Source organism: Taudactylus pleione, unplaced genomic scaffold (genome assembly GCF_031769625.1).
Source record: "Taudactylus pleione unplaced genomic scaffold, aTauple2 ptg000978l, whole genome shotgun sequence".
Classification (NCBI taxonomy): domain Eukaryota; kingdom Metazoa; phylum Chordata; class Amphibia; order Anura; family Myobatrachidae; genus Taudactylus; species Taudactylus pleione.
This window is the reverse complement of record NW_028285379.1, coordinates 627,501-639,522: the sequence shown is the minus strand read 5'-3', so window position 1 is coordinate 639,522 and position 12,022 is coordinate 627,501. Positions and strand designations below refer to the sequence as shown.

General features: G+C 47.2%; 1 protein-coding gene across 6 annotated transcripts in view; it reads left to right on the top strand.

The window, feature by feature from the left end:
* The window catches only part of SMARCD3 (SWI/SNF related BAF chromatin remodeling complex subunit D3), a 137,279-nt gene that overhangs the window by 90,366 nt on the left and 34,891 nt on the right, over positions 1–12,022 (top strand). For all 6 annotated transcript variants that reach the window (XM_088460768.1, XM_088460766.1, XM_088460769.1 and 3 more), the window contains one exon: positions 3,241–3,402. In XM_088460768.1, the coding sequence (XP_088316894.1) occupies positions 3,241–3,402 (162 nt within the window). The remainder of the gene's footprint in view (positions 1–3,240; positions 3,403–12,022) is intronic.

Sequence of the window (12,022 nt, the reverse complement as noted above, 5' to 3'; positions counted from 1 at the left end):
TACACCACACTACTACTCCTCTCACCTGTATATCTACATCACACTACTACTCCTCTCACCTGTATCACTATATCACACACTACACCACACTACTACTCCTCTCACCTGTATCACTATATCACACACTGCACCACACTACTAGCCCTCTCACCTGTATCACTACATCACACACTACACCGCACTAGTACTCTCCTCTCACCTGTATCACTACATCACACACTACACCGCACTACTACTCCTCTCACCTGTATCACTACATCACACACTACACCGCACTACTTCTCCTCTCATCTGTATCACTACATCACACACTACACCGCACTACTACTCCTCTCACCTGTATCACTACATCACACACACTACACCATACTACTACTCCTCTCACCTGTATCACTACATCACACACTACACCGCACTGCTACTCCTCTCACCTGTATCACTACATCACACACTACACCATACTACTACTCCTCTCACCTGTATCACTACATCACACACTACACCATACTACTACTCCTCTCACCTGTATCACTACATCACACACTACACCGTACTCCTTTCACCTGTATTACTACATCACACACCACACTACTACTCCTCTCACCTGTATCACTACACCACACACTACACCACACTACTACTCCTCTCACCTGTATCACTAGATCACACACTACACCACATTACTACTCCTCTCACCTGTATCACTACACCACACACTACACCACACTACTACTCCTCTCACCTGTATCACTACATCACATTGCTACTCCTCTCACCTGTATCACTACATCACACACTACACCACACTACTACTCCTCTCACCTGTATCACTACATCACACACTACACCACACTACTACTCCTCTCACCTGTATCACTACACCACACACTACACCGCACTGCTACTCCCCTCACCTGTATCACTACATCACACACTACACCACACTACTACTCCTCTCACCTGTATCACTACATCACACACACCATACTGCTACTCCTCTCACCTGTATCACTACATCACACACTACACCATACTGCTACTCCTCTCACCTGTATCACTACATCACACACTACAACTCCTCTCACCTGTATCACTACATCACACACTACACCGCACTACTACTCCTCTCACCTGTATCACTACATCACACACTACACCATACTACTACTCCTCTCACCTGTATCACTACATCACACACTACACCACACTACTACTCCTCTCACCTGTATCACTACACCGCACTACTACTCCTCTCACCTGTATCACTACACCGCACTACTACTCCTCTCACCTGTATCACTACATCACACACTACACCACACTACTACTCCTCTCACCTGTATCACTACATCACACACTACACCATACTACTACTCCCTACTCCTCTTACCTGTATCACTACATCACACACTACACCACACTACTACTCCCCTCACCTGTATCACTACATCACAATACTACTCCTCTCACCTGTATCACTATATCACACACTACACCACACTACTACTCCTCTCACATGTATCACTACATCACACACTACACCACACTACTACTCCTCTCACATGTATCACTACATCACACACTACACCATACTGCTACTCCTCTCACCTGTATCACTACATCACACACTACACCACACTACTACTCCTCTCACCTGTATCACTACATCACACACTACACCACATTGCTACTCCTCTCACCTGTATCACTACATCACACACTACACCACACTACTACTCCCCTCACCTGTATCACTACATCACACACTACACCGCACTACTACTCCTCTCACCTGTATCACTACATCACACACTACACCATACTACTACTCCCTACTCCTCTTACCTGTATCACTACATCACACACTACACCACACTACTACTCCCCTCACCTGTATCACTACATCACATTGCTACTCCTCTCACCTGTATCACTACATCACACACTACACCACACTACTACTCCTCTCACCTGTATCACTATATCACACACTACACCACACTACTACTCCTCTCACCTGTATCACTACATCACACACTACACCATACTACTACTCCTCTTACCTGTATCACTACATCACACACTACACCGCACTACTACTCTTCTCACTTGTATCACTACACCACACACTACACCGCACTGCTACTCCCCTCACCTGTATCACTACATCACACACTACACCGCACTACTACTCCTCTCACCTGTATCACTACATCACACACTACACCATACTACTACTCCCTACTCCTCTTACCTGTATCACTACATCACACACTACACCACACTACTACTCCCCTCACCTGTATCACTATATCACACACTACACCACACTACTACTCCTCTCACCTGTATCACTACATCACACACTACACCATACTACTACTCCTCTTACCTGTATCACTACATCACACACTACACCGCACTACTACTCTTCTCACTTGTATCACTACACCACACACTACACCGCACTGCTACTCCCCTCACCTGTATCACTACATCACACACTACACCACACTACTACTCCTCTCACCTGTATCACTACATCACACACTACACCATACTAGCTACTCCTCTCACCTGTATCACTACATCACACACTACAACTCCTCTCACCTGTATCACTACATCACACACTACACCGCACTACTACTCCTCTCACCTGTATCACTACATCACACACTACACCATACTACTACTCCTCTCACCTGTATCACTACATCACACACTACACCATACTGCTACTCCTCTCACCTGTATCACTACATCACACACTACACCAAACTACTACTCCTCTCACCTGTATCACTACATCACACACTACTACTCCTCTCACCTGTATCACTACATCACACACTACACCGCACTACTACTCCTCTCACCTGTATCACTACATCACACACTACACCGCACTACTACTCCTCTCACCTGTATCACTACATCACACACTACACCACATTGCTACTCCTCTCACCTGTATCACTACATCACACACTACACCGCACTACTACTCCTCTCACCTGTATCACTACATCACACACTACACCACATTGCTACTCCTCTCACCTGTATCACTACATCACACACTACACCACGCTACTACTCCTCTCACCTGTATCACTACATCACACACTACACCGCACTACTACTCCTCTCACCTGTATCACTACATCACACACTACACGGAGAAGAGGCCGTAACCCCTCCCTGTTCCTTCTCTGTGACCTTTTGTTCTGTCCGCAGCCCCCGCAGTTTAAATTGGACCCTCGTCTGGCCCGACTCCTGGGAATTCACACTCAGACGCGGGCAGTAATTATACAGGCGCTCTGGCAATATATAAAGACGAATAAGCTCCAGGATTGTCACGACAAGGAGTATATCAGCGGGGACAAGTACTTCCAGCAGGTAAGTCTCCGTGTGACACCATTATATACCTACCACAGGAATACAGTGTGACACCATTATATACCTACCACAGGAATACAGTGTGACACCGTTATATACCTACCACACGAATACAGTGTGACACCGTTATATACCTACCACAGGAATACAGTGTGACACCGTTATATACCTACCACACGAATACAGTGTGACACCGTTATATACCTACCACAGGAATACAGTGTGACACCATTATATACCTACCACTGGAATACAGTGTGACACCGTTATATACCTACCACACGAATACAGTGTGACACCGTTATATACCTACCACAGGAATACAGTGTGACACCGTTATATACCTACCACACGAATACAGTGTGACACCGTTATATACCTACCACAGGAATACAGTGTGACACCATTATATACCTACCACTGGAATACAGTGTGACACCGTTATATACCTACCACAGGAATACAGTGTGACACCATTATATACCTACCACAGGAATAGTGTGACACCGTTATATACCTACCACAGGAATACAGTGTGACACCATTATATACCTACCACAGGAATACAGTGTGACACCGTTATATACCTACCACAGGAATACAGTGTGACACCATTATATACTTACCACAGGAATACAGTGTGACACCATTATATGCCTACCACAGGAATACAGTGTGACACCATTATATACCTACCACAGGAATACGGTGTGACACCGTTATATCCCTACCACAGGAATACAGTGTGACACCGTTATATACTTACCACAGGAATACAGTGTGACACCATTATATACCTACCACAGGAATACAGTGTGACACCGTTATATACCTACCACAGGAATCGTGTGACACCGTTATATACCTACCACAGGAATACAGTGTGACACCATTATATACCTACCACAGGTGTGACACCATTATATACCTACCACAGGAATCGTGTGACACCGTTATATACCTACCACAGGAATACAGTGTGACACCATTATATACCTACCACAGGTGTGACACCATTATATACCTACCACAGGAATACAGTGTGACACCGTTATATCCCTACCACAGGAATACGGTGTGACACCGTTATATACCTACCACAGGAATACAGTGTGACACCATTATATACTTACCACAGGAATACAGTGTGACACCGTTATATACCTACCACAGGAATCGTGTGACACCGTTATATACCTACCACAGGAATACAGTGTGACACCATTATATACCTACCACAGGTGTGACACCATTATATACCTACCACAGGAATCGTGTGACACCGTTATATACCTACCACAGGAATACAGTGTGACACCATTATATACCTACCACAGGAATCGTGTGACACCGTTATATACCTACCACAGGAATACAGTGTGACACCATTATATACCTACCACAGGTGTGACACCATTATATACCTACCACAGGAATACAGTGTGACACCGTTATATCCCTACCACAGGAATACGGTGTGACACCGTTATATACCTACCACAGGAATACAGTGTGACACCGTTATATACTTACCACAGGAATACAGTGTGACACCGTTATATACCTACCACAGGTGTGACACCATTATATACCTACCACAGGAATACAGTGTGACACCGTTATATCCCTACCACAGGAATACGGTGTGACACCGTTATATACCTACCACAGGAATACAGTGTGACACCGTTATATACCTACCACAGGAATACAGTGTGACACCATTATATACTTACCACAGGAATACAGTGTGACACCGTTATATCCCTACCACAGGAATACGGTGTGACACCATTATATACTTACCACAGGAATACAGTGTGACACCGTTATATACCTACCACAGGAATACAGTGTGACACCGTTATATACCTACCACAGGAATACAGTGTGACACACACTAGGTACTCCTGTAACAGCTCAGGTACACACACTAGGTACTTCTGTAACAGCTCAGGTACACACACTAGGTACACACACTAGGTACTTCTGTAACAGCTCAGGTACACACACTAGGTACTCCTGTAACAGCTCAGGTACACACACTAGGTACTTCTGTAACAGCTCAGGTACACACACTAGGTACTCCTGTAACAGCTCAGGTACACACACTGGGTACTCCTGTAACAGCTCAGGGACACACACTAGGTACTTCTGTAACAGCTCAGGGACACACACTAGGTACTCCTGTAACAGCTCAGGTACACACACTAGGTACTTCTGTAACAGCTCAGGTACACACACTAGGTACTCCTGTAACAGCTCAGGGACACACACTAGGTACTCCTGTAACAGCTCAGGTACACACACTAGGTACTCCTGTAACAGCTCAGGTACACACACTAGGTACCCCTGTAACAGCTCAGGTACACACACTAGGTACCCCTGTAACAGCTCAGGTACACACACTAGGTACTTCTGTAACAGCTCAGGTACACACACTAGGTACTCCTGTAACGGCTCAGGTACACACACTAGGTACTCCTGTAACAGCTCAGGTACACACACTAGGTACCCCTGTAACAGCTCAGGTACACACACTAGGTACTCCTGTAACAGCTCAGGTACACACACTAGGTACTCCTGTAACAGCTCAGGTACACACACTAGGTACTTCTGTAACAGCTCAGGTACACACACTAGGTACTCCTGTAACAGCTCAGGTACACACACTAGGTACTCCTGTAACAGCGCAGGTACACACACTAGGTACTCCTGTAACAGCTCAGGTACACACACTAGGTACTCCTGTAACAGCTCAGGTACACACACTAGATATTTCTGTAACAGCTCAGGTACATACACTAGATACTTCTGTAACAGCTCAGGAAATACAATTTTTTGTCTTTCTTTAAGGTTTGCAGTCGGATCATCCTAGAGATGTGTCCTGCTACATCTTTGCTCCATACGCCATGTAGCGCGCCATGCTAGTCACACACTCCGGCTTTTCCAGTCCTTCAGTATGCAATACAACTTTCTGTCCAGCAGATGTCGCTTTTCTTAAACTGCACAGCGCATGCGTGAAATAGCTAACAGCTTTTGTAGCGCCGTCTGCTGATTGGCTGACGTAATCTGTCTTTTATTACACTGTACAGTAGTACTGGACTGTATTTTGTCATGAACGAACAATGGTCATCTGTATTTTTTTTTTATTTTTATTTTAAATCTTCACTAGAGGATTAATAATCATTTGTTGTGTGTTCTGTCATTTATAAAAGTACATATCTGTGTTGGCCAGATGACGCAAAACCAGCATTAAATAAAGACAAAGCAATTCAAAAATAAGATAAAGAAAATACCTATGTCGAAAATGCCATTGTCCCTTTCGGGGTCTCAAACGCGGAACGCCCACTCTGTAAGGTGCTCACCTTAACCACTCACCCACACACGCCAGCCGTATCGAGACCCACACCTGTCGTGTATGTTATGTGACATGTGCGACTTTACAGCAGGGAATGTGCACAATGTCAATAGCGGGCTCAGCATGTGGCGGTGACAAATATAAGCAAATGATGGGTGGGGGACGGTGGTGAGCCATACAATGAGCTCAGTGAGATTGAATAGTAATGAGTGATGGTGGGGGAAGGTCGTGAAGGGACTTGGGGGAAAGTGCAGAATACTGTATTTCTACTTCAGGGTCCATAGGGGGTCCACAGGGTTGACCTTGGGGTATAGGTTGGGAACCAAATCCGGGCACCACGCAGTTAAAGCTTTTAGCTCCCAGGATGCACTGGGTCCACTCTCCCTATAACCCCACCCCCAAGCCAGAGGCACCTCAGTTTAAGTTGGTGCCCGGCCGGAGTCGGGTCACCGTTAGCGCAGGGGGAGCTGATTAGCAGCCCCTAAGCTTATTTTATTTTTTTAGGGACAAAGTTTTTTTTGGACTTTGGACTCTTCAGAGCGGCAGCGTCGGACTGTCCATAGGACGTCTAAGCTGCCGCTCCGTCACCCCGCTGGCGCTGAGACGCCAGTACAGATCTGGGGATCTCAGCGGGACCCCAGAGTCTGTACTAGCCGGACTCTGCGGGCGCCCAGGACTGCTGCCGGATCCACGGGGAACAGGTAAGGTCGCGGATCACCGCTTGCGTAGCAGGTCCATTCTGGTTAGAGTGAATGTTGACCTGCACCTGTATCATACACCCTCAGTATTGCGTGCCTTCGGGTTACCTGTTGCTGACTAGTGGGTGGATCGCATAGCGGGACTCTGGCTGTTGCCAGATAGGAGGTGTTACAACAGTGTTTGGCCTCCTGTCCCAAATTCCCTGAGGGTCATCACGAGCCCCTCCTGGGGGGGATGGGCGTGTTGCTCGTCTGATTACAGACGTTACTACGCCTCCCATTCCTGCGTGGTCGGATTCTTCGGATCCGTAGGTGGTAACTCTGCCTGAAATCAGTATACTTGCTTTCAGGAGTTGTTTCCCATCCTACCATGGCTATAGCATGGTTGGTTAATACTATTGCATATTGGGTTGATGCATTTGTAACGTTTTTTCCCCTCCAACACGTCGGGGGTTCAAATGTATTTGGTCGCTCACGTAATATATGCTGTTGTCATAGGTGGAAATGCCTATATTGGATACCAGTCTCCTAACTTTCAGAGTTCCGGCTGCGACTGTATCCTCCGTAATACCCTATGGCTGCGCTCTGGGAATGCAGAGGTGCAGATACCATCTTTAGGGTTGATTTTGTTTGGTCCTGACCTTGACAAGATTGTAGTGACATTGGCAGTATTACTAACGACAAGTTTACCGCTTTCAGCTATGCCCACTACAAGGCCTCAGACTAAGTCTGTTAAGTCTTTTTTGTCCTCTGGGTCAGCCTAAAGGTCTGTTTCTTCGTAGACTGTCGGCATCTACAAGGGCCGACATATCCAGTACCGAGCAGGCCTGGACTGCCAGCCGATCCTGCTTCTGAACCTACGGATATCTCTTCAGTCTGACGGGACAGGCCTACAACTGGGAGATACCGATTTTCTCAGTTCGCCCGGTATTAGTGTCAAGTTGCCGCGGCTACGTGGGTAGGAGGGTACGCCCTCTTTACAAGGGCCTTACAGATCCAGAAAGCTATGCAGTTGTTGCGGTAAGCGGAGCTAATTAGGCCATCCCCACTATCTCAGTGAGGGACTGGTTGTTCTGTTTTCTTTCTGGTGCGGTGGCTGAATGGTCCTCTTTGGCCTATTCTCTGTCTCAATTCCCTGAACCAGTTCCTAAAGCTACCTGGGCTCAGGAGGAAATCCCTATGCTCCATCATACGATGTTTGGAACCTGGGGACTTTAGGGTATCACTGGATATACAGGACGCGTGCCTACGGGTACTTACAGAGACCTTTCCTCAGCATGGGCTGAGGTTTGCTGTATCACAGCAACACTTAAATTTTTCGGGCTCTGCCTGTTGGGACTGTCCTCAGCCCCACAGGGGTTTACCAGCGTTTTGGATTTTCTGACAGTTCTTCTGTTCAGTATATCCCAATGCTCCTGTACCTGGACGGCCTCCTGCTCTTAGCGGGATCACCGGGGTACTTTACGGCCAGGTCAGGATGACTGTGGCTTCTTCAGGGTGCAGACGTTTAGTCAATGGGGAAAAAGTCCTCCCTGCATCCCTCTCTGGGTATTCTTCATCTAGGATCCCTGCTGGATTCTCAGAATCTGAGAATTCTTCTGGCGTAAGACGGAATCTCCTCTCTTCCATTAGGAGTACATGGTTGTCTGCGCAGTCGACAGATGTCTTTACACTCTGGGATGCATGGTGGAATGGGCTCAGTTCCATTCCAGGCCTTTCCATAATTGGCTCATCTCCAGATGGAATTAGTTTTTTCTGTCGGATAACTGTTCAAACGATGATGCTCTCTCCGGAGGCAAGTCGGTCCCTGTCCGGGTGGCTATGGCCATCTCGTCCAGGGTTTTCTTTGCTAGGGACAGTGTCTGGATCGAATCCTTTTCAGTGCAGTTGGACGTCTGTCGATTCCACCCTGTCAATTAACTTACTCTGGCATAACTCTTGTTTCCCGGTGAACCTGAAAAGGTTCAGTCCGACAGGGTCAGGACAGTGGCTTCCTTTTTAGCAACACTGTTCGTTGGGTGGCAATGACAGGTATATCACATATTCGGACATAGTCCGAGGGTCTCCTCCCGACCATCTCGGCAGCGTTCATTTCAGGAGCTCTCCATTGGGAAGCGGGAGTCCTCAGCCGTCACGACGTGCATCCCGGGGACTAGTCTCTTCCCCAAGAGAGGTTTCATCTCCTGGTGAGCAGGGGGGGCTCCCCTGAGGTGACCCTCATGGCCTTCTGACTTTATCACACTATGGTGTTACAGTTCAGCTCTGGGGATTCTGAAGCAAACTTCAGCGACTCTTTGTCGGTGAAGTGGTCCTTCCACTTTGTGTACCTGTGTTCTCCGGTCTCCCTTCTTCCTCGAGGTCTTTGGAAGTGTTTTCAATCGAGACGGAGATGCTTTCCTGCTGGTGGCTCCTGATTGCCCCAGATGTCAGGGGTACTTGGATCTTCGGAGTCTCTACATCGATACTCCATCCCTGATGCTTCACTGCCCGGACCTGTTGTCTCAGGGTCCTTGGTTTGCCTTGGACCTGGGTCGTTTGTCTTTGACTGTGTCCTTACAGTGGTCTTACGGCTTCCCTGGCTTTGTCATCGTTGGAATGATTAGAGCACATGGATCAGCTTTTGCTGGGACCTACCACAAACTGTGGCAGCCATAAATCTTATGGTATTGTACCTGTCGATACAATCCTCCGGTGTCCAGGATTTCCAGATATTCTGGCATTCCTTCCGGCTGGCTTGGGTTTCACACTTGGCCTGGTCTTCCTGACAGTGCGGATCTCTACACTGTCAGTATGGTTAAGATATGGAATTGCTTCACTCTGGTATCCAGTTCATCCTTTGGAGTGTTTTCTTGATTATGCCTCCATTTGTCCTCCCTAGGGACTCCTTGGGAGTAAGTAGTGGTTCTTCGTTACCTCCGGGGACAGTCAATGGAACCACTGGTTGTGATAGCCATTACATGGTCTATTGCTTAGGCTCTCTCTTTCTCTCAGGGTGTTTATATCAACCAGGAGAGTGTCTGAATTGGGAGCGTTCTCATGTGGCTCCCTCTTCTGGAGGGCATCATGTCAGGGTGGGAGTTGCTCTCGCCCTGTGTTTCTTCTTAGTGGTTTTCAGGTTCCATATTATTCTGGAACTTATGGTACGGCCATTCTGTCCCCAGTCCTCTCGGCTGGTGTGGCCTCATTGACTGTGGTCTGGCCTCTTTGGATTTATGTGATCCGTTCAGGTTCCTTACGGAAATCGGACTCCTTATTGGTGGTCTGAGATTTCTGGTTTTCACAGGAAAGGATGGCCGGCCTATAACCAAATGTTGGCTTGGATGGCCTCGTAGGTCTTCCTCAGGGGCCTACTCATGGGTAGGCCTTCCTGTTGTTGATGCTTGTTTTTTTCTCGGGCCATGTGACCCTCGTGTGCGGCTCGCTGTGGCGCCTCGGCTGTTTTGCCTTACTAGGTGGCCACGTGGTCTTCTGTCCACACCTTTTTAAGGTTCTAGGCATTGGTTTCCTTTGCCTCTCAGGATGCTTCCTTTTTGGCGACGGATTCTCCTCTCAGCACAGGAGCGTCCCCACCCTTGGTTGAACTGCTTTGGGACATCCCCAAGGTCAACCCTGTGGACCCCCTATGGACCCTGAAGTAGAAAACAAGAGATATGGTAAGAACTTACCTTTGTTATCTCTGTTTCTACGAAGTCCATAGGGTCCACAGGGCGCCCGCCCTGACGCACCTGGCTTCATATGGGCTGTGTGGCTGGTCACCGGTTTTCCGTCTCCCATTTCGGTGAGTATGGTTATTGAGTGTTCCAGTTTTCTCTCTCTTTTTCTCTCCTCCTCCGGCCTTTGGCTACTTACAAACTGAGGTGCCTCTGGCTTGGTGGTGGGGTTATAGGGAGAGTGGACCCAGTGCATCCTGGGAGCTAAAAGCTTTAACTGCGTGGTGCCCGGATTTGGTTCCCAACCTATACCCCAAGGTCAACCCTGTGGACCCTATGGACTTCGTAGAAACAGAGATAACAAAGGTAAGTTCTTACCATATCTCTTGTTTTGAAAAGTATAGAACCTGAAATGATCTCTTTATGAAAAACTTCTCGAGCGTCGTACAGACGGCCCTGTAATGTGTACAATACAATGTCTCCTGTATAGCGAAAATGCCATGTGGTTGGAAGTTGAGAGCAATGTATTGATTGAACTTAAATTGCTTTGTCTTTATCTAATGGTTGTGCGTCTTCTGGTCAATGCAGATATGTACTTTTATAAATGACAGAAGTCACACACCAAGTGATTTGTTTTTAATCCTGTAGTGAAGATTTATTAAAAAAAAAAAATTGAATACAAGAATATATCAATGTCCAAAATGCCATTGTCCCTTTCCGGATCTCGTACCAGTGACGCCCTCTCTGTAAGGCACTCGCCTTCACCACTCGCCCACACATGCCAGACATATCGAGACTCACACCTGTCGTGTATGTGATATTACGTGTGCGACTTTACAGCAGGGAATGTGTATAATGTCAATAGCGGTTTATCGTCTAATGAAGCTGGATGTCCTAATATGGGGATGAAG